General features: G+C 39.9%; 1 protein-coding gene across 10 annotated transcripts in view; it reads left to right on the top strand.

Moving 5' to 3' along the window:
* The window catches only part of INO80D (INO80 complex subunit D), a 66,929-nt gene that overhangs the window by 27,523 nt on the left and 11,968 nt on the right, over nucleotides 1-27,438 (top strand). For all 10 annotated transcript variants that reach the window (XM_034655041.1, XM_019801012.2, XM_002920495.4 and 7 more), the window contains 6 exons: nucleotides 3,908-4,016; nucleotides 12,595-12,819; nucleotides 18,318-18,427; nucleotides 20,137-20,270; nucleotides 24,717-24,934; nucleotides 25,649-25,806. In XM_034655041.1, the coding sequence (XP_034510932.1) occupies nucleotides 3,908-4,016; nucleotides 12,595-12,819; nucleotides 18,318-18,427; nucleotides 20,137-20,270; nucleotides 24,717-24,934; nucleotides 25,649-25,806 (954 nt within the window). The remainder of the gene's footprint in view (nucleotides 1-3,907; nucleotides 4,017-12,594; nucleotides 12,820-18,317; nucleotides 18,428-20,136; nucleotides 20,271-24,716; nucleotides 24,935-25,648; nucleotides 25,807-27,438) is intronic.

The following is a 27,438-nucleotide window of genomic DNA, read 5'->3' as shown; positions in this document are numbered from 1 at the left end:
TTAAACGTCTCATTACTAAAAAAAATAAAAATAAAAAAAATAAAAATAAAAAAATAAAAATCATCAGCTAAACACAAAAGATGACAGGAGTGCAGGAAATGAAGGACAAAAAAGCTGTAGGGCGTATAGAAAACAAACAGCACAATGAAGAATTTCCTCCTTATCAAAATTACTTTAAATGTAAGTGGTTCAACTCTCCAATTGAAAGACAGATATTAGCAGAAGAGATAAAAACACAGGATCCAATATGGATGGACCTAGAGGGTATTATGCTAAGTGAAATAAGCTAAAGAAAGACAAATACCATGATTTCACTCCTATATAGAGTTTAAGAAACAAATGAACAAAGAAATCAGACTAAAATACAAAGAACAAATTGGTGATTGCCAGAGGGGAGGGGAGCNTTCTTAACTGTTATTATTTTATTTTATTTATTTTATTTTAACTTATTTTTCATTTAACTTCACGCCATGGTGTGAAACATAGAATGACTGTTAGTTTGGCGCCCCAGCCCTGATTCATGCCGAGGCGCCAGCACGTTTACCCGCCGTGGCTTTTTATTATTTTTTTAATTTTTAAATTTTTTACCATCAGTGCAAATGCCAACACAGTGAAAAAGGCAAATAATGTCTTCTTATTTTGAAGATAGTGTTGATCTAAGGAACTCCCTAAGAGGGTTTCAGGGACCCCTGGGAATCTGTGGATCATTCTTCAAGTGAGAACTGCTGTTTTGAATTAGTAATGTAGCTTTGAATGTTTGTTCATATGCCTCTTGGACATTGTAGCTCTTATTTTATGTTTTGAGTTTTTTCACTCACTTCTATTGAAGGGCTTTTTTTTTTTTAATTGATTTGGTAAGATATTTTTATACATATTTCATGTTTGTTGCAAAGCCTCTCCTCCCCCTCATTTGTTATTTGCTTTTAAATATGTATGATAATTATTTTGGAATTTAGGAGTTAAAATTGTGTGTTCTGCTTTTTTAGAATTTTTTCCTTTTGTATCAGACTTTTTGTTTTGTTTTGCTTTATTTTGTTTCTTACTTCTTTGGGGTCCAAGAGTATATAATATATTCACCCATATTTTCTTTTAGTCCTTTTATTGTTTGATTATTTACACTGTAGTCCTTTATTTGGAATTCATTAGGTGTTAGTTTTGAGGCAAAATCTAACTGTATTTTTTCCCAAATGTTTGCCTCTTATTCCACGATGTACCCGTGTCATCTACTAAATATTTATGCTTTTGTGTATTTATGAATGCTGGTAATTTTTTAGCTTTTGAAACCGTATGTTGTGTTTGGGGGCTGGTTTTTTTGTCATTTCGAACAGAACGAAAACTTACAAGAATTATCTTTTTTTTTAAGATTTTTTTTTTTAAAGATTTTATTTATTTATTTGACAGAGACAGAGACAGAGACAGCCAGCGAGAGGGAACACAAGCAGGGGGAGTGGGAGAGGAAGAAGCAGGCTCATAACAGAGGAGCCTGATGTGGGACTCGATCCCATAACGCCGGGATCACGCCCTGAGCCGAAGGCAGATGCTTAACCGCTGTGCCACCCAGGCGCCCCAATTTTTTTTTTTTTTGAGATTTTTAAATTTACTCATTTGAGAGAGAGCGAGAGCACGAGCCCGAGCAGGGGGGAATGTCAGAGGGAGAGGGAGAAGCAGGCTCCCCGCTGAGCAGGGTGCCCCACGCAGGGCTCGATCCCAGGACCCTGGGATCATGACCTGAGTCAAAGGCAGACGCTTAACCAACTGAGCCACCCACATGCCCCCCCTTCTATTTTTATTTTTTTAAATTTTTTAGATTTTTTTAAATTCAAGCATGTTAGGGTCTTAGGTCTTCAAAACGAAGGTTACTTTGGAGAAGCCAGAAACTGTAGTGCACTGTTAAGACCAAGTATAGTCTGCATTCATGTCAGCAAAGAATACTTGAAGAAAAATGCCGTCTTATAATCAGCTTTTACAGTCTTGTCTGGGCTGGTTATCTCAGTTAGTTATATTAAAACTAGTGATAACGAAGCCAAGACCAAAGGTTTACTTTATTGGACAGTTAATTTCACAAGAGAAACGCTTCCATCTTAGTTTTTACAACTCAGATCTTGACTTTTTCAGAGAAAATATGGGTGACTTAGTAGAAATTATTACTAATTATACAAAAATAATAAAAGATAATTCATATTCTAATTTTAAAGGTTACCTTAAGTGTCACTTTGTGACCTTGCCTTTCAGGGGTGCCTGGGTGGCTCAGTCGTTAAGCGTCTGCCTTCGGCTCAGGGCGTGATCCCGGCAATCTGCAATTGAGCCCCACATTGGGCTCCTCCGCTGGGAGCCTGCTTCTTCCTCTCCCACTCCGCCTGCTTGTGTTCCCTCTCTCACTGGCTGTCTCTCTCTCTGTCAAATAAATAAATAAAATCTTTAAATAAAAAAAAATAAAAGACCTTGCCTTTCAGTATCGTATCTTGAAGCTAATGTTATTGTGATTACTTGTTTTTTTCTTTTTTTAATCACTAATTATTTTGGTTAAGGGAGAATAACTTTTTTTTTTTTTAAGTAACTTACTTTTTAAGGTGACCTAACATTTGGATAGTCATCTTGGAACTAGATTTGAGGCTTCTTTATGACAGTGGCAATGTGTTACTTAATTTTAAACATTACAATTTGCATTTCGATTAACCTTTTCTTGATTTCCCTATTTGGCACATGTAAGCTTGTTTAAATTGTAGAAGCAACTAGTGAGGTCCTTTCTAACATAACTGTCTAATGAAGACGGTCTTTTGATTTTTGAGGGTCTCAAGAAGGAAGACCAAATACTTGTTGTCAAGGTATCTAATTCAAATCTCATAGCGGTATGAGTATAGTAAAGTTATGCATGTTAGACTGTACAACATCAGTATTTATTGAGAACTTTTCAAGATACAAAACTTCTAAAAAGGTAAAACCTTTATGTTGGAGCTAATAATTATCCAATCATTAAAATTAGTAGCATTTAACAAGGAAGCATTGTTCATCCTGTATTTCTCTCTTTTCCTCTCTAAACTTGTTTTGCAAAATGCTGCCAAATGTGGCAGCTCTTGTTTAAAAGAATGAACAGAAAGCCCGAGCCACATTGGGAATAGAATATTGCTCTTTTACCCTTCCCTCTTTCTGCAGAGGGCAGGAGCCCGGGCATGGCCCTGTGTGGTGGATGGAGTCTTTTTCCTCCGGAGGTGTTGGGAAAGGGGATGAAGTGTTTGCCTTTGATAATTTATCCTGCGGCCCTTCTTTGTGGAAGTACAGAGTGAATCCACCAGTACATTTTGATTTCTTTCTTACCTGAAATCCTTTAGCCTTGTTTTATGTTTTTCTGACATTATGTATGACGTTTAGTGTATGATGTTTTGCTACTTAAGAAATTCTACCTTTTTGGTGGGGGGAAGGACTTGAATTCTCTGCTTATGCTTCTCCGTTTGTGAAGTGTCTGACAAGTTTATCCTTGGAATATAGCTTTTTTTGGTTACAATGTCATTATTTTAAACCTGAGTATATGCCATATGTTCATTATTAATACTTTCATCAGAACAGGGAGGCATTTATCCACACCGTGATAGTATGTGCTACAGGTTTTGGGTTATGCATTTCGGGTAGCTTTTCTTCTAAATTAAAAAAAAAAAATACATTTTTTCCTAACTTTTTTTTTTTTAAGGTTTTATTTATTTATTCAACAGAGATAGAGACAGCCAGCGAGAGAGGGAACACAAGCAGGGGGAGTGGGAGAGGAAGAAGCAGGCTCATAGCGGAGGAGCCTGATGTGGGGCTCGATCCCACAATGCCGGTATCGCGCCCTGAGCTGAAGGCAGATGCTTAACAACTGCGCCACCCAGGCGCCCCTTTTCCTAACTTAACACTATCCTATCATGTGTCCCAGGGTTGGACTGGTCGGAGGAGAGCGGGGAGGAGCTGGAGGACGCAGAGCAGGCCTCGCCCTACCAGGTGGCCTGGTCCATCCGAGAAACCCTCAGATATGAAAGACACGCGTAAGTCTTCCTTTTTGTGTTTATTCCTCAGTTACCCCTTCAGTGGCCTGATGTTTTGCTGTATGTGCTAATGTTCTCTTATCTCCTTGTATCTAGTTTTATTGTAACAGAGGTAAAATAGATTCCACTCGGGAAGAAATGTACTATATTGTTTGAGGCAAGCTGCTTTTCAGTGTTCTTGGTAAATTTGTTTCTGTACCTTTCCCATGTGTCACTGAAGGAACCAATTGGAATAGAATTTGGAATGAAAAGGGACTTTCGAGATTACCTAGTTCCATCCTCTCATTTTACAGAAGAGGAGACCAAGGCCCAGGCAGGCTCAGGAGTCAGCCTGTAGTCCCAGGGCTGCTTGGAGTCCCGCTACCACTTCTCTGGATCTTCTCTGGCCCGATGCCTGCAGTCGTTGGGAACAGTGTACTTCAGCTCTGTCTTCTGCAGGATTGATCCATTCTTTCATCTTTCTAAAGTGCTGAGTATTTCTAATGTGCTAAAATAGTTTTCAGGATAATCTCATTAAGGGTTCCTGGTATCTGCCTTATCAGAAAGCTGTAGACTGATGAATGCACAGCCCCTTCTGTGACAGTGAGAAGGCGCTCTCTGTTTCGGGACTGCCTCAGGGATTCAGGTAGTCCAGTGGGGCCATTCTGAGATAGAGCCCTGTCTGTGGAGCCAAGAGATGGCTCTCAGACTCAGCTAGTTTATTTATTTATTTTTAAGTATTGTGGTTTGAACGGATGTTTGGCAAGGTAGAGGGGAGACCAGCTCTCTGCCCCAGGCCAACTCCTAAATTCTCACAGTATCGTTGTATTGACATATATTCTCTAGAGCCTGGTTTTTTGGTTTATAGGCTTAAAATAGGATTTGTTAGTCCACCAAGAGGTGATGAGACGCAGGAAACTGATTCTCTAGAGACCAATGTATAAACCAGAAGGCCAGTTTAAAGTGAGAAATAGTCATTAAGTAGTACAAATGTCCACTAAGTGAAGCTTCCTGGGGAGCTTATTTGGGCCTGGAAGGATTAGAGCATGCTGTAGTTTTCTTCTCTCAAGGTTCCATTTCATGTATCATTCAAGACTGCTTCGTTACCATTAGCATATTCTTTTTTTCAGATAAAGTACAGTTGAACTTAACACCTTGACAGTTACAGATACTATCAGTCATGCTTCCTCAGGTGAATGTTCATGTCAGCTTAACTTGATTTGGGATATTTTGAGTTCATTTTACACATTGCTGTAATGAGGTATCATAACGTATGCTTAGCACAATACCTGGTACCTAGGAAATGAATGATAAAGGTAGTGAAGATTCCTGTTGGAATTTTCAGGATGACCTGAACATTAGTATGGGGTGGATTTGCTCTAGATTAGGGGCAACGTACATTCTGTTTCTGTCCTCTATTCTTGCAGACTTTTCAGGAGGTTTCGTTTATTGTTTCAGACTTGTGACCATTGCATTTTCCTTCGTCCCTGTAGCATTTTTACTTTTTCTTGGTCGCCTCTGCTAACTGGTTTGCTCTTTGCCTTAACACGATACACTTTTCCTGGTGGTTCTTCTTCTTCAGGATACTTGTCTTCTTTTTACATAGCTGTCCTTCCTTCTTGTCCAGCCGTCACTTTAGTCTTTCCCCTTGATTCATTCATTGAGTGACTACTCGTTCAGCATATTCTCATTGAACTCTTGTGCGCTAGGCACAGGGCACTCCATATTGTTTCCCTTGGGTGAAACTTGGATTGACTTGGCTCCCCACCCTTTCCTTGTCTGCGCCTCCATGTCTGTGTCTGCCACTGCTCCTCATGGGAACCTTTGTCTTGTATTGAAACTACCCGTAGAACAACTTTATTCCAGTTACTTCTTGTAGCTACCTGTCATTTATTTTACCTTGTGCTTAAGTGTAGTAGAAATGGATGGCTATAGAAAATGGGCCCTACCTAGCCTGTCCGTTTTGTCTTCAAGATGTTTTTGCTGTTTAAAATTTCTCAGAAGGTTTTATCATGTAAAATTCCTCCGTGAGGGGCACCTGGGTGGCTCAGTCGGTTAGGCGTCTGCCTTCGGCTCAGGTCATGATCCCGGGGTCCTGGGATGTGTCCCTCGTTGGGCTCTCCTGCTCAGCGGGGAGTCTGTTTCTCCCTCTCCCTCTGCCCCTCACCCTGCTCATGCTCTCTCTGTCTCTCTCAGAGAAATAAATAAAATCTTTAAAAAAAATAGTGAAATAAAATAAAATTCCTCTGGGAGTTCTTCGAGTTCTTGGAAGAAAAACTGATAGTAGTCTGATCACCATTCTCTGCTACCTGCTTCCCCCCAAACCTGCTTTTCAAGAGTTTTCTTGCTAAACCGGGATTGTGCTTGAAGAAATTTCAGGGAGAAAGTGTTTTTTTTGTTTTTGTTCTTGTTTTTTTTAAGTAAGCTTTTTGCCCAGCAAGGGACTTGAGTTCACGATGCAGAGATCGTAAGTCACATATTCTACCGACTAAGCCACCCAGGCACTCCTGGGCTTGGTTTGGGAAAGATTTCTTGGTTACTTAGTTTAGCTGTAGATGCATGTGCTGAAGGAGATCTCACAGGCTCTTACTTTCATCTCAAGAGCAGAAATAAGTTGTTATCTTAAATATATTAACAGTAATTACTTCTAGTAACTGCTTACCTTTTCATATTCCTAATTGTGTCTTTGATACAGAATAGTTCTTAATTTTTTAAAAGATTCATTTATTTTTATTTTATTTATTAATTAAAAGATTTTATGTATTTATTTGAGAGGGGGGAGAGAGGGCATGCACAAGCATGAGCAGGGGGGAGTGGCAGGCAAAGGGAGAAGCAGGTTCCCCGCTGAGCAGCGAGTCCAACACAGGACTTCATCCTAGGCCTCTGGGATCATGACCTGAGCCGAAGGCAGGCATTTAACTGACTGAGCCACTCAGGAACCCAGATTTATTTGTTTTTAGAGAGAGAGCGTGCAGGCAAGCGAGTGAATGGGGGCAGGGACAGAGGGAGAGATCCTTGGAGCAGACTCCGTGCTGAGCCTGATGCAGGGCTCCATCCCATGACCCATGAGATCATGACCTGAACTAAGACCAGGAGTCAGACGCTTAACCAACTGAGCCACCCAGGGGCCCCCAGTTCTTAATTTTAATGAGTACATTTATTGGTCTTTTTCTTTATGGGTAATGTATTTGTGACCCATTTAAAAAATCATTGCTTACCCCACAGCTTCAAAGTCATGCAGCTATTCTCTAATACTATGTTCTAGAAGCTTTATTATTTTACTGACCGTCTCTGGAAATTTATTTTTATATACTTTGTACATAATGTGAGGTGCAGTGCTAAGGATCATTTTTTCCGTGTGTATTTTCTATTTAACCAACAATATTGAAAACGCTGTTGATCTTGCTTTGGAACCCTTGGCGTGTATGTGTATGTCTGTTCATTTTCTATTCTTTTTCATGGTCTTTTAAAGAACCAGCTTTTAGTTTCATTGATTCTCTTCTAGCTTTATTTCATTGTTTTCTGTTCTTATCTCTATTATTTCCTTCTGTTATGCTCTTCTTTGTTTTGGTTGCATTTATTTGTCTTTTTCAAGTTTTTAAGGTGATAGTTTAAACCTGGGATCTTCCTTGTTTTCTGACATAGACACTTAATGCTGTACATTTCCCTCTACTATGTTATAATCCCTGTAATACATTGCTATTGTATTTCAGCAGTTAGTTATCTTTTAAGGAGATTTAAAAGAAAAATACTCTTTTGTATTTACCCACATATTTACAATTTCTAGGGTTCTTTTTTGAATAGGCCATATTTCCATCTGATGTCATTTTCTTTCTGTGTGAATGGTTCACTTTAATGTTTCTTGTAGTGCTGCTCTTCTGGGGATGAATTCTTTTAGCTTTTATGCCTGAAAAAGTCTTTATTTTGCCTTCATTTTTAAAAATTTTATTGGGGGGGCGCCTGGGTGGCACAGTGATTAAGCCTCTGCCTTTGGCTCAGGGCGTGATCCCGGCGTTATGGGATCGAGCCCCACATCAGGCTCCTCTGCTGTGAGCCTGCTTCTTCCTCTCCCACTCCCCTGCTTGTGTTCCCTCTCTGGCTGGCTGTCTCTATCTCTGTCAAATAAATAAATAAAATCTTTAAAAAAAAAATTTTATTGGGGTATAATTGACTATGCCTTTTTGGCTGGGGGGGAAGGTGTAGAGGGAGAGGGAGCCTGGCGTGGACCCTGACGTGGAACTTGATCTCACAACCTTGAGATTATGACCTGAGCTGAAATCAAGGGTTGGACGCTTAACTGACTGAGCCACCCAGGCGCCCCATGCCTTTTTTTTTTAATTGAAGTATAATCGACACACAATGTTGCATTAGTTTCAGGTGTATAACACAGTGATTTGACAAGTCTACATGTTAATGCTCTGTTCACCACAAGTGTAACTCCCATCTGTCACCATACAACCCTAATACCATTGACTATATTCCCTATGCTGTACCTTTTATTCCCATGACTTACTGCATAACTGGAAGTCTGCACCTCCCTCTCTCCTTCACCCCATTTTGCCCATCTCTCTACTGCCCTCTTCTCTGGCATCCATCAGTTTGCCCTCTGTATTTATGGGTCTGTTCTGCTTTGTTTTTTTTGTTTTTTTTTTTTAAGATTCCATAAATAAGTGAAATCATATGGTATTTGTTTTTTCTGACTTATTTCCCTTCATATAATACCCTCTAGGTCCATCCATGTTTCGAAGATGTATGCCTTCATTTTTGAAAGATACTTTTGCTGGCATAAAATCCTAGGTTGACAGTTTTTCTTTCAGTACTTAAGGGTGTTGCTCACATGTCTTGCATTATTTCCAGTGAGAAGCCAGCTGTCCTTCACATCTTTGGTCCAAGGGACATTATATATCTTTTTTTTCTCTGTTAAGATTTTTCTCTTTATCAATAGTTTCAAACCATTTGAGTAGTTCATTTTCTTTATGTTTCTTGTGCTTGGGGTTCATTGACCTTTTTGGATCTGTAAGTTTATAATTTTCATGAAATTTAGAAAAATTTTGCCCTAGTTTTCTTCAGTTACTTTTCTTCCGCCTTCTATTTGAGAGACTTCGTTGCACTTAGTTTAGGCTGCTTGGAATTATCCCTCGGCTTATTGACATTCCATTCACTTTTTTTCCAGTCTGTTGTTTCCTCTCCGTGTTTCATGTTGGAAAGCTGCTGTTGCTGTCTTCAGGTTCATTAATCTTCTCTTTTGTGGCATCTAACCAGCCATCGATCCCATTCAGTCTATTTTTCCTACATTAATTAACCCAGATTGAATATTTCTTTTTTTTTATATGCTGCTAGATTCAACTTACTTATGTTTTTGCCTCTAAGATCATTAATAAGATTTTCCTGTAATTTTCCTTTTGTCATATTGTCCTTATTAATAAGTTTTTGGTGTCAAGTTTAGGTTAGCTTTATTAAAAGAATATTCCCTTGGGGTACCTGGGTGGCTTAGTTGGTTAATTGTCAGACTCTTGATTTTGGCTCAGGTCATGATCTTGGAGTCACGGGATCGAGCCCTGCATTGGGCTCCATGCTCAGTGTGGAGTCGGCTGGAGATTCTCTCTCCCTCTGCCCCGCCCCCTGCTTATGTGCTCTCTCTCTATAATAAATAAATAAAATCTTTTTTTTTTTTTAAGGAATATTCCCCTCTTTTCTGACATCTGGAATATTTTGTATGTGATTTGAATTATTTTTTTTTACTATTGCTAGAGCTCATGGTAATAAAATTGTTTAGGCCATGAGTTTTTTGCATGTGTGTATTTAATAAGTGATTTAATTTTAGTTAATGGTTATAGGTTTCTGTATCTAATAATAATACCTGAGCTTACATAGTGATTTCGGATAGGTCATTTCTTTTCATCTCTTCTCAACTTGGGAGATAGGTGAGCCAGCGCTCTGATTTTACAGATGAGGAAAGCAGCATACTGAGAATGCAGTAGGTGGCCGGCCTGTCACTGCTGGTATATCATGGCCACTGGCCTTTCTCTCCCGCAGCGCGACTCTTCCTCCACAACCAGGTGTGAATGAAGTACGAGTATTGCAGCATCTTGGAAGTGGGAGGCGTGTTGGAGATTTTCTAGTTAAGGGCCATGCCGGGGGTGGTCTGTGGACCTGTGCAGGTTTGCAAACGGCTTGTTACTGGTCTGCAGTAAGATCAGCATGGAACTTTTGCATGAGCTTTGAAAATTGCATCATAATGGTGGAGCACGCGTCCACATCCAGGCGCATCTGTCCAGCCGCTGTCAGCCTGAGAACTGCAGATCTGGTCTGTCCTGCCGCCATAATAGATCCTTCTCAAGTAACAGCTTTGGCAAGTGACAATCTACATGAGCTTTACTCTCCTTTTACAACTTGCAGTTTCTCCTCTCTTTCTTTTTTCTATTAATAGCCATTCCATTCTCCTAGTTAACGCAAGTTCAAAGTCATTGAGTCATTATTGACTTTCTTATCCTTCATATCCAGTCACCAAATTGAGTTAATTCTTTTATGATAATGGCCCTTACAGGTCTTGTTCTTTCTATTATCTCTGTGGCCTTTTACTCACAGTCCCTCCCCTGTCCTTCAGTTGCTGGTTGTTGGCTCTGAAGTCTGTATTCCTTCCGTCGCTGTGCTCCTCTTTATCATTTCCAACGGTTTTTCCCACTGCTGCCTTTGATACCTCATCTGTACTTTACATTTCTTACGTCTGAAATGGAATTTATTTCCTGCCCCAGATCTGCTCGTGTTGCTGTTCTTGGGGCTTCGCGACGGAAACGGCGGTGTGGAAACGGCGGTGTGATCGTCCCTCACATCCTCCCATCCCAGTTGGCGAGGTCTGCAGTCCCACGGCTGCCGCCCTGGTGTGGGTTCTTGTTACCTGTTGCCTGGAGTTCTATAGTAATTTCCTCCCTGCCCTCTTCCCTGTCTCTTCCTCACTTCTGCCTGCCGACCGTGTCATCTTGCCCGTGCACAGCTCTGTTACTGCTTTCTGTTTTCTTCAGACTCTATGAGGTTCTTCACTGCTGGCAGAATAAAAGCAGAACACTGCTTTTATCTAGTGTTTAGGTTTAGAAAGTTTGCCTTACCCACCGTGCTCCCCTGTGGACGCCCCGTCTTAGCCAAAGCGAGCTACTTAATACTTACTGTTCCCTGTCCTGTCCATCTCTGAAGCCTGGCTTCTATTCCTTTATCCGTGTGAGGTACCCTTTTTCTTCTCTTCAAATTCTAGCCTTTCTTCACTTCAGTTCTGCTGGCATCTCCTCTACAAATTCTCTCATCCAGCAGTCTTGTTGGTGAACTTTAATAGCTCTTGGGCCATATCTATACCTCTCTCTCTTTCTCTGCCTCACATTGAAGATATTTATAGTACCTGCCGGCTCGACCAGAACTCCCGAATGGAATCGTGCTATGGGACTTCAGGGAACAATTGAAAATAAAGATTCCTGGGCCCCATTCCATGGAAATTCTGGTTCAGTAGATCTAGGCTGGGTCTCGGGATCTCAAACTAGAAAAAGCTCCTAGATTTTGCTGAATGAAGGTCAGATATTTGAATCATTGGTCAACCTGCCCCACGGTTTTTAGTTACTGATTCGATCGTCTTTTGAATTAACTTTGGGGATACATTTATCTTGTCTAAACTGCATTGCAAACTGCTTAAATTTTTTTCTCCTTTGTAATACTCAACGTAATCGACAACAGCAAATGTTGAATGTTAAATAAATGAAAAGATTGAAGTAAGATCCTTCAATTGGCATATTTGTAGTAGTTACTGTACTGAAGAGAACATGTTTCTTAGGACTTACTTCTTAGACCAGATATTTGCAGAGTAGGGGTTCCTGGCTGGCTAAGTCCCTCAAAGTGTCTGCCTTTGGCTCAGCTCATGATCCTAGAGTCCTGGGATTGAGCTCAGCAGGGAGTCTGCTTTTCCCTCTCCCTCTGCCCCTGCCCCCCCACTCACGTTCTCTCACTCGCTCTGCCCCCCCAAATAAATTTTTAAAAAATGTTCAAAAAGGATATCTCCTTTGTTAAAAAATAATAATAAATAATACTGTAGAATGATTGTGACCCCTACAATCAACATTCTGTAAGTGCTTAGCAAGAAAAGGGTAGTTAAAAGCAGTACGTCTAAAAGGGCAGCTCTTTGATAAGGCACTGTTGGAATTCACTGCTCTATTTCTGGTATGACCTATCTTTTATGAAATTATGCTGAGTGTTTCCTCATAACTGCCATGTCGTTTACTCAGACTTTTTAGTAAGCAAAGGTAAAGAAATTGTTTTCTTCCTGAGAACCCCTAGTCACTTAAGATTTGGAAGACCCGGGCACATTGTGTCCAGCTCTGATGTGCTGAGAACTGAAGCCGCTGAAAGCACTGGGTGGTCTCTGCTGTCTTACGTATTGTCGAAATATGGTACTTACTTTCAGCTCTCCTGGAATTCTCCTCTAATTTCATAAAGTGTGTGCTCATCTGCCACCAGTTTTAACCCTGCGCATCTAACCAGCTTCCTGACCTGCCTTTCCCCTCTCTAAACCGAGCCTCACGTTTGATCAGTTTCTCCCTTCTCTCCCTGCCCTTTCCAGGTCAGATGACGATGATACGGAGAGTAGGAGCTCCAGGGTGACCCAACTTTGCACTTACTTTCAGCAGAAATATAAGCACCTCTGCCGCCTGGAGCGGGCAGAATCTCGTCAAAAGAAATGCCGGCACACGTTTAGGAAAGCTTTGCTGCAGGCGGCCAGCCGAGAGCCAGAGTGTACTGGTCAGTTAATGCAGGAACTGCAGAGAGCTGCGTGCAGCCGAACCAGGTGAGAGCCCCGGGCGGCCACCTGCCCGTTTTCTCTGGGTTCTGACGGGATCGTTGAGGCACGGTGGGCAGCGGGCATTTAAGCCTGGAAAGTTGAAGCGTTGCATTTTGCTTTTGTGGGCTCAGATAAAGTTTTACATCATGTGGCAAGAGAACATCGCCACGAGCTGTCAGTAAAAGCATTGCTGTCGCTTTGCCAGAGTGTGACTAGAATTTATTCAGTAAAGTATTTGAGAATGCCACCTGCCTTAAAAAAAAAACAAACAATGCTTAGAAATTTCATGTATTGTTTAAAAGTAATATTCACAGTTGTTTTACTACAGAAATAGTATTTTACATTTTCTAATTATTTTTTAAAAAATTTCTTTCCAACATGTGTTCTGTTAAAATTTCCATTATCCCATAGTATGTCTTCAGAATACTTTATTACATTGCATTTCTTTGGAGGAAAAAAATCTTTTCTATTTATATTATAGTCCAGGTATTTGCTTGTTGTAAATTTGAAAACTACAGGAAAGGGGGGGTAGTTTCCATAATATCACCATGCACAGAACAGAGAATGAGCACTGTGAACATTTGATTGTCACCTTCCAGTTTTTTTTCTTCGTGTGTGTGTGTGTGTGTGTGTGTGTGTGTGAAATCTCCAGGAAGCCATGTATTTGTATTAAAAAGCAAAATTGAGATCATGCCATATGTATATTTTATTTCCGACTTTTTCCCATGTAACATTGAATTATGACCATTTTCTCATGATACTGATTCTTTAAAACATGACTTTTAATGGCTTCGTAATATGGATGTCAGTCCTTGGACTTTAACTATTTTATGTATGTATTTAAGTGAAACTGGGTCTAAGCTGTTTTAAGAGCTATATGTCCAGTTTTTTTCCCTTAAAAATACATCATAGCTGTTCCCCTATGTTCTTAAAAATTGTTTTGAAAGCATGGTTTATAATGTGTGCATATTGTTTTATTGACTGAAAATCCGTATATTGGGCATGGTAGAAGTTACCTGATATTTCAATGAAGAAATTTTGGTGTTATTATTTTGGAAATTAGTTTAGGTGGTGAAAACTTAAATCATAGTCACTTATTTAGGTTATGTATCTTTTAAAAATACTAGCTTAAGGGACGCCTGGATGGCTCAGTTGGTTAGGTGTCTGCCTTCGGCTCTAGTCATGATCCCAGGGTCCTGGGATCCAACCCCGTGCCGGGCTCCCTGCTCAGCAGGAAGTCTGCTTCTCCCTCTCCCTCTGCCCCTGCTCTGCTTCCGCTCTCTCTCTCTCTCTCTCTCCAATAAATAAAATCTTCTTTAAAAAAATACTAGCTTAACTGAATTAAAAATTTCCCAAATCTTTTCATATTTAATTGAGAAAATAATTTTCAAATTTAGAAGGCATAGTTTGTTCTTTCTTTCTTTCTTTTTTTTTTAGATTTTATTTATTTATTTGAGAGAGAGAGAGCACAAATAGAGAGGGGGGGCAGAGGGAGAGGGAGAAGCAGGCTCCCCACTGTGCAGGGCTGGATCCCAGGACCCAAAGATCATGACCTGAACTGAAGACAAAGGCTTAACTGACTGAGCCACCCAGGCACCCCAGAAGGCATAGTTTTTTATGGAGTTTATTATTTCACACTTTTTACTTACTATTTTTTTTCAGGTAACAACCTTGAGATATACACACACACATTCTTAGGGGTTTGTATGCCAAAATATTAGCAGTGGCTATCTCTAGAGGGTAGGGATTATTGATAAAGTTTTAAAAAATTAGTAATCTGTATATTCTGATTTTTCTGTAATCTTGAGTCACTGAGGAAAAAAGTTTAAAACAAACTAAAAAAAAATAACCTTTGCTTTATAGCCTCTGATCATATTTTTTACATACCTATATATTTTTTGAAATTTTATTTTACTTTTACGTATTTTGGTTTTCGTTTTCTTTGTTATAAAAAAATAACCTATATTTCAGTTGTGAATATCAGAAAAATACTATGCCCATAAGAGTTTTCTGCTGCTTGGCATATTTAGGGTTGTTTGAAACTTTGTATGTGTGTCTAATATACCTGTGTAATGATTGCTGCCTTCAGTATATTTCCTCACTCTTAGAGCCCCCACCCCTGTGCAGGGGGGAAGGTAGTGTCTGTTCTAGAACATCCTTTAAGTCTTAGCTTACTTACTCAGAGACTTAACTTTTCTCATAGAAACATTCCCAGGTTACACTATGTTAGGTGCCCTGATTATATATGCTTATTGTTCTCTGCACTTTGCTTCATTGTAGAATTGTATACTAATATTTCTGTCACCCTAGACAGTCTTTTTTTTTTTTTTTTTTTAAGATTTTATTTATTTTGAGGGAGAGAGAGCACAAGCTGAGGGGGTGGTGGGGAGCAGAGGGAGAGGGAGAAGCAGACTTCCTGCTGAGTAGGGAGCCCGGCACAGGGTTGGATCCCAGGACCCCAGGATCATGACCTGAGCCAAAGGCAGACGCTTAACCAACAGAGCCACCCAAGATCCCCAAGCTAGACAGTCATTTTTGTGAGGGCAGGAACAGTGTACATTTTGTTCTTAAATCTCCAGTATTGATGAACGAATGGATAGAATTAAATAAGTGAAGAGACTTTTGTTCTCTTATTTGTTGAAAGAATTCACTTGGTTTGACATAGGTTTTAAAATAATGGTATCTAACCTTTGCATTAGATAATGCTCTCAAGTGAACGGTTTCAGCAGACTTTAGTTTTGTCCAGCACGAAGCAATCTGTATGTGTAGAGCATTGTATACGTTGAATCTAGTACATTATTATGACCTTGTCAAAGATGTAAGTAAGGGACTGTACTCTCAGTTTGGGACAATTCAGTATTTGTGTAAAAAACTCTATCTATGATTTTTAACTGGTAACTGGCAGAATCAGTCCCCCCCCCCTTTTTTTCCAAAACATTTCCCAAACCACCATTAGTGATTTAAAAAAAAAAAGTCGTGATAATTAACTAATTACTAAACAAATACCAAGATGAACTCTAATATTCAGTTCTCAAATTTATTTGATGTCATTTATTTATGTCACTCATGATTAGTAAAAAGTTTATTGCCCGGTGCCTCACTGATAATCGTTTAACAATGAGCCATAATCGTTTGTTGATGATTGATAGCTTACTACCTTACATTATATTTTAGTCTCATAAAAGTCAGCTGTCAGTTGGATAGATGCCCCCTATTTCTTTGCTTTCAAAGACTAGTCCCACAAAAGACATTTAAAAAATTGCTTTTAGATGTTTTAGAAGTTAAAACTTCAATGGCTGCCTTTTAATAGGTATCCTTTAACGTATAGTTGGATCTAAACTGAATAACATTATTCTTTCTCATCTAATAGCTTTGTCATATATATTGGTGAATATGTGAAATAAACCACTGAAATAGCTTAAGTATGTAAACTCAAACCTAAGTATCTTGTAGCCGACAATCCTGTAGAGACTAGTGTTTGTGTAGAGACTTTATTGTAAAAGGGGGATCTAATCATACAAAAGGCAAGCTTGTAGTAGGCGTTTTCACATTAAAAACATCAAAATGTTTTGGTAATTCTCCCTTTGTTTTGTTGGGATTATTCAGATAATAAAAATCCGTCTAACATCAGCATTTTTACCTTAATTATCCAGGGGGGTATTGAAATGCTGACTTCGAGTTTATTTTTCTGTTTAAGAGATAGATTGGTGGGGCGCCTGGGTGGCTCAGTCATTAAGCGTCTGCCTTCGGCTTAGGGTGTGATCCCAGATTCCTGGGATCGAGCCCCGCATCAGCCGCCTCTGCTGGGAGCCTGCTTCTTCCCCTCCCACTTCCCCTGCCTGTGTTTCTTCTCTCGCTGGCTGTCTCTCTCTCTCTGTCAAATAAATAAATAAAAAATCTTAAAAAAAAAAAAAAGAGAGATAGATTGGTGAGTTGGAACATATGAGCAATTTTACAGAATGAAATCGGTAGTTCCCTTTGAAGTCTAGGATAAAGAAAAACGAGAGAATGTGTTGTACGCGAGGATTGTTAAGTGGCTGAGCAGATTGTTGAAGTGCTCCACAGGAATAATCCGTTCAGTATAGAGAGCTGCCTTCTGTTTAAATCTAGACCAAGAGAACTGGGGTAAGCTGCCACAGTAGTACAGCTTATTTTTTGATATTGTATATCCTTTTTACAGACCTACGTTAAGGGCCCCCTTCCCCACCCTTAATTAAAGCAGCTTCAGTGGCAGCAGCTGGTTCTCTAAAGTTAGAGTAGAAAGTTTATTCAGATTTTCTGTAAATTCATATGTAATTTGGGTTCTATATGACCTTCTAATCAGTGTAAATCATTTTATTGAAACCCTTAGGTATAGAAACAATTCAAAAGATACTTTATTTTTGATGCCTGATGTGTGATTCAGTATATTATACGTAGATTCTTTTTCTACCCTCAGACACGTGTGAAGTCCTGCCAGTTTGTCATGCTTCAGAGAGTCAAATGACACAGGACAGTTTTTGTACTTCTAAGAACTTGAATATTAATTATTTTTATTTTTTAATGTTTGTATTTACTGTGGAAAGATCCACAAACTAATAAAATGAATACTTACTACAGAGGGAGTGAGAAATGGCAAAGTGGAACAAGGGGAGGTAGAAAGGAGACACTCTGTTGCCTAGCTTTTTTTCTTTGTTTTTTTCTGGAACCATGTGAACGCATTGCCTACTCATGAATTTAAAAACAAGAACCAAATATTTAAATATGGACTATATAGAGTCAAGATAACATTTAATGAAAGATGGAGTTGCACATATTTAAAAAAGTTTAAATATACCCAAATGAGTTCATTTTGGAAGATGGGAGCAAATCAACCACTTCTGCAGTCATTTTCTCTGTTCTTCCTATATCAGATCAAGTTTTTGCCCATTTACTGTTCAGCAACTTCACATGACCAAAATCTAATGAGGATAATAATACCAGTAACTAACAACCACTGACCATTTACTAGGTTATTAAACTACTAGATATGATAAGTATTTTAGATGTGTTGTATCTCTTGGTGCTTACCTGTCAGCCAAAGGTACTCTTATCTCCACTTTATAGGTGAGGAAGTTGAGGCTTCCTTGCTTCCTTGCTAACCTTGCTTAAGCAAGGTTGAGTAACTTGTCCAACCAAGGTCACACAGCTAGGAAGAGGTAGAGCTCAGATTCACAATTAGGTCTGATTAATCTAATCCGTTCTTCATCACTTTTTGTCTACTCACTGCCTCTTTGTGAAGTAAAAGGAACCAAAATGTCACTTAAGAAAAAACAGGCATAGTTAAAATGGATTATAGTAAAATTATTTGTTTTGTCAGTAGATGGGGAAATACTGGAACTGGTCATTGTAACTCATAGTGACCTTTTATTTAAAGAATGTAGAAAGGTAAAATGGTGGTACAACCTGCCAGCCTACTGTTGAAAAGTTGCTCTGGATCCTTAAAGCATTTTTTAAAAATTAATTTTATCTCTTTGCTTCCTTAGCATCAGCCGGACCAAGGTGAGGGAGGCGGAGCCCGCAGCCTGCAGTGGAAGCGTGAAGGGTGAACGGTGCCCTAACAAAGCCCTTCCATTCACCAGACATTGTTTCCAGCGTATCCTCTTCACCGAATTGCGTGTGCATGGAAAAGTAGTAACTCATTCGGGGCTAGTATTTCATTCTTTTTTTTTTTTTTTTTTTTTTTTTTTTAANGAACACAAGCAGGGGGAGGGAGAGGAAGAAGCAGGCTCATAGCGGAGGAGCCTGATGTGGGGTTCGATCCCACAATGCCGGGATCACGCCCTGAGCCGAAGGCAGACGCTTTAACCGCTGTGGCACCCAGGCGCCCCAAGTGAATGACTTTTGAAATCTGAACTACTTAATGTTTAAAATGTTGATATAACTTTTCATTTTCATGATGTCTTCTGGATAGTTTTTTCCCCGCTTCTATCATTGTGATTCTTTATTCAGGAATTACATCAGAATCTGCAAAATTGATGGAAAGTAGCAGATTCTTCTGGTGGCCGTCACTTAATTAAAAGAAATCTTGTTCTTGCAGTGGTTCTGCATGGCTTCTAGGAAGCAACTGTAACACTCATTGATGGAGAAATCGAATCCTATTATTCAGAAACTGGTTTTAGTCTTCCAAGAAGGTCAGGTAGTTTTACAGTGTGCCTTTTGCTATTTGTATTGAGTGTAGTGCTGATTTGAAATGAAGGAGCGATAAACATCACGGACTAGGAAAGAAGATCATTAAGACAGAATATACTTGAGGAAAACCTGTGGTAAAGGGCTTCAGGCTGGTTATGAAATCTTATTACTCTTACTTTTATTAAACATTTAAAATTGAGTAGCATTTAAAAAATTTATACAGTAGCAATTACTTGGTCGTCTTTATTATCTTTGACTTTTGGCCCTCCTTTCTGTTCTTGGCATTAAATTTTCACAACTATTTCAGCAGCACTTTCTATGCAGTGTAAAGATTTTATAAATAGCCTTAACTATAAAAGTATAAAGGAAAAACAGGTACTTCTTGATAGGTATAAAGTACATCTTGAGGAAATGTAGCTAGGGGCTGAAGTTTGGACATTTAAAAATGTTGATGAAGTAAAGCTGATGTTTCAGTTTTAATGATAAAGTTTTGATCTAGAAGTAATTTTTCATAATTGTAAGTTCGAGTTTTGTGTTAGAAATGGGAATTGAAAAGTCATATTTGGATAGATGAGTTTTTATAATTATATCTTAAAATTTTTATTCTTCTTGATGAGTATTATATGTGAAAGTTTTCCTTAAAAGAAAGTGGTATTTCTTACCATTATAGTGGAACTTCTAGGAGTTAGTGTGTTAAGAAGGAAACGACCCTGCTTTTTCCAAATCACAAAAATCAGAGTGTCCATAAAGGAGATTCATATTAGGAGAACCTTTAGCAAAATAGACTCCTTCAGAAGTATCTTCTGATAAATTCAGCAGTTATCATTTCCCATATCAATAGCTGGGTTGGATCTTCAGCTTTTATAGATAAGAAAATTTTAATTCTTAGTAAACACAAATAAGGAAAGAAGCAGATTTTTTTCTTAAAGACTATTTGAGAGAGAGCCTGCGTGCATGCAGTGAGGGAGAGGGAGAGAGAATCTCAAGCAGACTCTCCACTGAGCACGGAGCTTGATCCCATGACCCTGAGACCACAGCCTGAGCCAAAACCAGGAGTTTGGTGCTTAACCAACTGTGCCACCGAGGTGCCCCAGAAGTGGATTTTATATAAAAATTGAAAACTTAAATAATTTCAGTTTCAGTGCATTATATTCCTAACTTTGAAAACCACAGATATCCTCTTGAACCGCTCTCAGCAGCTTTTCTCCAGTTGCACGGCCAAGTTTGCAGACGGACAGCAGTGCTCTGTGCCCGTGTTCGACATTACACACCAGACCCCTCTGTGTGAAGAACATGCCAAAAAAATGGTGAGTTCCGATTTTATTTTCTGCAGCAGAGACTTTGAAACTTTCAACAGCAATCCACAGTAGAAAGTATTTTTAACTTAGTACAAACTATGTGTGTGTGTAAATATATATGTTACTATATAAATATGTATATAAAATATATATATATATATGCTGGTCATAATCCACTGAATTAATTTCATAGGCTCATTTTTTAAAAAAAACTGTTCTAGAAGGTATTTAGAGTTACTTACCTCTGGTTATTTTGTTTATTATCTATCCCTATTCTATACCCCCGTTCTCCTTAAGGTACATTTTCTTATACTTAACAGATTTTTTAAGCTTTCTTTTCCCCATTTCTTTAGATTTTTGCTTTTTTATATATAATTTTGTGAATGTCTTAGATATTTGAAGAAATTTCAGCCAAAAGCCAGTTTTTCCTATGTTAAGTACATTTTTACTGTTTTTCCCCAGATACTTGCTGAGTTCTGCTATTTGCTAGGTAGTATGCAAGGTGTATGTATTAAAAAGCTGAGTGAGACCATTCCTTCCCTCTGTAAGCATTTTGCAGTCTCAGGGGTGCGTCAGGGTAACTGAACGGCCATTGGACCAGGATTTAATAGCATAAGGCTGTGATCCTGGTGTTGCCACCAGCTAAATGGGTAACAAGGACTGTTAAGTTAAAAATCACAGCTGAGTATAACAAACATTAGTAGCCCATCAGTCCCACAGTGAGAGGCTCACACTGCATGATAAAAACCGTACAAATCTCTGGGCTCTGCTTTCAGACGGTCTTGAATTCAAACACTTTGTGCCAGCTTGACTGCTACCATTCTAGCCTTAGTTGTCCTCGCCTTTGCCTGGATTACTAGCATAGCTTCCTCCCTGGTCTCCCTTCCTCCCTGTCCTCCCACCCCCAGACATACTGTTCAGATAGCAGCCAGAGCGGGCTGTGCGTGTGTTCTACTTCCTTTGAGTTTGTATATGGTGAAATTCACTCTTTTTGGTCCACAGTTCTCTGAGTTTGACAATACACGCAGTTCTGTAGACGCCGCCAAAATCAAGATACGCCATTAACCCCCCACATTCTCTTGTGCTGCCCCCCTGCATTCTACCCCTTCCTCTGTCTCTGCTGAAGTCTTCCTGCCCCTATAGTTTCAGATTTTCCAGAATGTCTTATAATTAGAAACCTACAGTAGGTGGCCATGGGAGCAGGCCTTGGAGAATATACATGTGATCGTTTTAGTTTCTTGGTCAGAACCTTCCAGTGGCTTTCCATCACATCCAGAATCCAATCCAAGATTCTCACCATGGCCTATGAGACTTGCTGATCTGGTCTTCGCAGTCTCTCCAGCGGCACCTTCTACCCCCCTTCACCTTTGGAGTGCCAGCAACATCAGCCTTCCTGCTGTGGCTTCAGCACTCTAAACTTGCTCCCACCTCATGGGCTTGGCACTTGTTTTTCTCTTTTCCTCCATTTCTGCATGCTTCGCTCCTTCGTTCAGGTTTCCAATCAGATGTCACTTTAGCAAAGAAGTCTTCCATCTCCCCTCTACCCTGTCATTTTTTATCCTCTTACTCTACCTTGTTTTTCTTCCTAACATTGATATCAGCCTAGTATTATATATTTTTTAAATTAGTTTGTTAATTGCCAGTATCCCTCTACTAGAATGTAAATTTTACAAAGGCAGAAACATTGTTTGTTCATTGCTATATCCCCGGTGCTTAGAACAAAGATGCTCGGTAAGTAATTGTTGAATAACAGACACATGGCTGGGAAAGGTTGAATTTTGGAATTAGGTTCAACCACTGGACAGAACAGCCATTGGTAGAAACAGCTCAAGCTACAGGAAGTCCAAGCTGGCACATAGAACATGGTATTCGATGAGTATGAACCCATACAACAGATGGTAAGTTAGTAAATGCAGTGTCCTGGCACGTAAGTAGAAGGAGGGAGACAGTGAGCAAGTTGGGAGTGAATAGTGTAAGCAATGAACAGATGGCATGGGGAAAGCCTTGTAGGGCATGAGAGCTCCAGCTCTCCGGAGGACCTACGTGGGGGCCTACCAAGAGCATGGCAAGGCCTCAGTCAGGGGCAGTTCTGTGTGGAGTACCTGGCACATTGCCAACAATGTTGTTAGGCTACAAGGCATAAGCTTAGGAGAGTAAGACACACCTAGAACCAGAACTAGCCGGTTCCGGAGTGTCTTACAAGTAGGACATGGATATTGTGGGCTAGACAAACTCTCCTGCCTAAAGTCCACACTGGTCCTAGAGGGAGAGCCTGGGGTGGATGCTGAGCAGCCTGGTGGGTATAAACAGGGGATATAATATAATAAAAATAGACCTCAAGTATTGAGCCAAAGAACTGCATACGCTGGGAAACAGCCTTTCTTTTTTTTGTTTGTTTTATAAATTTGTACATTTGTGTCTTCAGAGGCTGTATTTGTGTTTAGATCCAAGTATTTGGCTAGTATTAAACTTCTTTTGGATTTCCTGAATTGATACTTTAATTTTATTCTTTCTTGTCTTGAATTTGATTGTATTAATAACTAGTTTTAGTTATTAGTTTTCAAATAACTTGTTGGTACTCTTTATGTATTTAGTTACGAGTTCTTAATTAAATCAAAGGTGACATCAGTTGTAAAAACCACGATTGTTTTATATACCAAGAAATTTTTAAAAATGGGGCACAGTGCATTTCTTACCACTTATTTGTTTTATATTTATCAAAATAGCTTCTTTAGACTTAGGCATAGATTTTTATCTTTTCTAATGTTCCTGGTTTCTGCTGAATTACTTGATATGGGAAAGGCAATGTTTTCTACGTACATCAACTGTAACACAGTTTCATCTACTTTGTGGTTATGTTCCTTTCTCATTTGGTTGCTTTGCAAAAAAAAAAAAGGAATTGTGGTCAGATCTTCAATAATGAGTATTTGCTTCACTAATGACAGTTGTATACGCTACTTCTCTTTGTGCTTTCGCACACGCGGTTTTTCCTCTTCATGTAAAACCAACAACGCACATGTCCTGACTCAAACAGCGACAGTACCAAGAACTGTTACCGTCTTTGCACATATGTAGGCAACGCCAGCAGCAGTTGTAAGATGCCATTATTGTAAGACGCACCTCAGTTGCAGAGATATTACAATGTGTATCTTGGAACTAATGAAACACAGTATTCAGATTGAAGGGTGGCAGCTGAAGAAAGCTGGTTATTGTTAATTTCTTGTTCTTCCTGGCTGGCTCTTTCTCTGGAAAACAGTTAATTGGAACTCACTTAATTGGAACAGTTTTAGAACACTGCCATGGTCTTCTCTCTTTACCTTGCCTGCCTGGCCCGTGTCAGTGACTGGAAGGACTTATGTGTTGTGATTTCTGAGGCCACATCTCCGTCCCATTCCTTATCCCTTATACCGTTTTCTATCTCCTGGGGTCATCGTCATACCTCAGATTGTGAGCCAGACTGAATTCCTTAACTTTTCTTCTGAATCCTTATTCTGTATGTGCTCTGTTCCAATTAATGCTATCATCTAACAGTCAACGCTGGAAAGCTAGAGATGTCTTCAGGTGCTCTCTTCCTCATCCTCACCACATCTAAGGAGCTGTCAGATCTTGAGAATTCTGTCCCTACAGGCCTTGCTTTTCCATTCCCACTCACATTGCCCGTAGTCGTTTATCTTGTATTGACTGTTGAAGTGGCCCTCTGATTGGAAATAATGTCTCCCTCCACTTGCCTCTTCTGTCTGTCCCTTTATATTGCTACTGGCCTAGTTAATTCTTTCAAAACATTTGTCAAGTTGTGTTAATCCTTTCATCAAAAATCATTTCCCATTGCCTGTAAGATGAAGTTGAAAATCCTTAACAGGGTATTTAAAGTTGTATATGATCTGGCCCTAATCTTTACAGCTTACGTTCATATTCCATCCTCCATTCGCCACACCCCAAGCACCAGTCATACCTGTTTTTGTCTTGTTTGTGCCATTTCCTTTTAATCATGCAAAACTAAAAATAATTGATTTTCCTTTTGTATGCCCATAGAAGGTCATTACTATCCTGTTTTCTCTGTCCTGTATTTATGTATATTTGTATTCATGTTTTTCCCATAGAAGAGTAAGTTGAGAGTGCAGTTACATTTCATTCATCATACTTGTACACTACAGCACCTGTCCCAATGTCTTTTTTTCCCCCCTGTCCCTTCTACCCACCTGCTTCTGCCCCTTGGCCTGCGATGGTCTCACAGTGTCTTTAAGTATGAAATGAACTGTATGTGTATATTGAATTGATTTGGATTAAATTAAAAAATGAAATCTTCATTCAGTTATTTATTGCTATGCGTAGTTGTAGGCATGCAGTATGCTTTAGGCATCCCTTAGAATGTTAAGAGATACATTTTTTTCAGGTAGCTGTTAGGTTTTTCCCAAACAATCTCAGTTTAAAAATACCCATTTATTCATTCCGAAGGATAACTTCTTGAGAGGAGATAGCTCCCGTAAAGTTCAGCACCAGCAGCAGAGGAAACCCAGGAAAAAAACCAAGCCTCCTGCACTTACCAAAAAACACAAGAAGAAGAGAAGGCGTGGACCTCGTCGACCCCAAAAACCCATTCCCCCTGCAGTACCCCAAGGGAACCTCAGCATGCCCACCAGCGTCTCACTGCCAGTGGAGGCTGCTCAGATCCGGTCAGTGATGGCAGAGGCTTATGTGTCCTTCCTATGCTTGATGGTGCTCAGAACTTCCAGCTTCACGTTCTTCTCTAGTGTTGCAGCTGGGCTTCAGAAGCCATTCGATAGATCAGCCTAGGCTTTGTAGTTTTCCAGTATAATTTTTACCAAATATTTGATTGAGTAAGATCCGAAATAAAACTTTTGGTTATAACCCTGAAAGCAGATGCCGAAATTGAGAATTTAATTGTCCACTCTCAGATTTTTCTGTTTTAACAAACTCCATATATGTTTCAACAGAAATATTCCATCAGAATTCTATTACATTACTGATTTTGACAGGGGTTAGCATTTTCACCAGATGAATGAGGCTTCTGTTTCAGCTTAGCATCTCTGTTTATCTGTTTATGTTATTTTTAAAAATTATTTTGACTAGATTTGAAATTTACTAAAAAGTATGGAGACACAGTGCACAAGATTCTAATTCATTCTGTAATTTGAAGTAGAAATACTATCTCGAAGTGGTTGCCTTCTCTTCATACCTGGTTAAAAGCTGCAGAAATATGTGACTGTGAATGGCAAGGTCTTCCTTTTGCTTTCACATTTCCTTCTGTGAAAGTAGGAGAAGTTTGAGTTAGGATTTCCCATCTTCATGTTCAGTGAACTTGTCTTGGGGACACTGGTGGGAAGGGAAGAGGGGAGTGGTGGGGCCAACCATGTCGTCTTCCCCAGGAGCCCATCCACGCCAGAGCTGAGTGCTGATGAGTTGCCGGATGACATTGCCAATGAGATCACTGACATTCCACATGACTTGGAATTGAACCAGGAGGACTTTTCAGACGTCCTGCCACGGCTACCTGATGACTTACAAGATTTCGATTTTTTTGAAGGTATGGTCAACATTTTGATTCAAGACCTTTTGTTTTCTTTTTTTAATGAGTTTTTAAAAGGGGAAATAGTGTTTCTGAGATGTGTTTGAAGTACCCCTCCTCACGGATAGAAAATTCAGCACCGCTTAAACTGTTTTCCCAGTTCCAGAAGGCAAGGACAGTGTGGTTTGTCTCACCAGACTATACGCTTAGTAGATTGATTGTTCGATTGTTAGGTTTTTAACTTTGTTGCTTTGAAATGAGTCATTTTACTTTACTTTTCAACAAAAAACATTTTATTTATTTATTTGTCAGAGAGAAAGCACAACCAGGGAGAGCGGGAGGCAGAGGGAGAAGCAGGCTTCCTGCTGAGCAGAGAGGCCAGTGTGAGCTCGATCCCAGGACCCTGGGACCGGGACTCGAGCCAAAGGCAGGTGCTTAACCGACTGAGCCACCCAGGCGCCTCTGGACTTTTATTTTGGAGGTGAAATCAGCATCCCATGGGTTTCCATTTTATGAAAATTAGTTAGAACGAGAGGAGCAGGGTTAGCGGGTCACACAAAAAAAGCATTTTACAAGATAACGTGTGAGTGGAGGGGAGTGCGGGGTGCTCACGTGCAAGCATGAGTCTCTGTATTCTAGTCTTCCTCCGGCTGGAGGAAGGAGTTCAAGAGCAGAAAAACCAAGGGGGAACCTACACAGCCTTTTGTCTCCAGCCTGAACTGATATGTTTCCTATTTTAATGATTTTAACATAACTTTACGTAAAAATATAACGTGTAGTCAGACGGTCACCGTGCGTTTTAAGTTGGTATTGCTTAGAATCCTTAAGCATTTAATGCTTGGATGAGATGGCGTAAGGGAGTGCTGTGAATCAGCTGAAGATAGGATGCAGGCTCCAGGGCAGCTCGACCTTTCAGGCCTGTGCTACAGATTAATATTCACTCTTTCCTTCTAGTCCAGTCCTTGGAAGCTTCTCTGTTCCACAGGGACTCTTTAATAGAATTTTGGTTTGGTTTGGTTTTAAAGATTTATTTATTTATTAGAGGGTGCTCACGGGTGTGGGGGGAGGGACAGAGGGACAGGGAGAGAGAATCAAGCGGGGCTTGATCCCATGGCCTTGAGATCATAACCTGAGCTGAAATCAAGAGTCGGACGCTTAACCAGCTGAGCCACACAGGTGCCTGTGGTTTTTTTTGTTTTTTTAAGTTTTACTTACTTGAGAGAGAGGGAGCATGTACATGGGTGAGAGAGAGGGAGAGAGAGGGAGAAGCACTCCCTCCGAGCACAGAGTCTGACACGGGGCTCGATCCCAGAACCCTGGGATCATGACCTGAGCTGAAGGCAGACGCTTAACTCAGGCACCCATTTTTTTTTTAAAGATTTGTTTGTTTGTTTATTTGAGAGAGCGTGCAGGGCGGAGGGGCAGAGGGAGAGAGAAACTTAAGGAGACTTAGGCACTGAGCATGGAGCCTGACATGGGGCTCCATCTCATGACCCTGAGATCATGACCTGAGGGGAAATCAGGAGTCAGAGCTCAACTGCCTGAGCCACCCAGGCGCGCCTGTAATAGAATATTGTTAAAAAATAATTCAGATGTATGGTTTTTGTGGTATGGGACCAGTAAAAGCTCTGCTGATTGTTGATGGCTTTT

This window comes from Ailuropoda melanoleuca, chromosome 2, assembly GCF_002007445.2.
Source record: "Ailuropoda melanoleuca isolate Jingjing chromosome 2, ASM200744v2, whole genome shotgun sequence".
NCBI lineage: Eukaryota > Metazoa > Chordata > Mammalia > Carnivora > Ursidae > Ailuropoda > Ailuropoda melanoleuca.
This window is presented reverse-complemented; position numbering and strand designations above follow the sequence as displayed.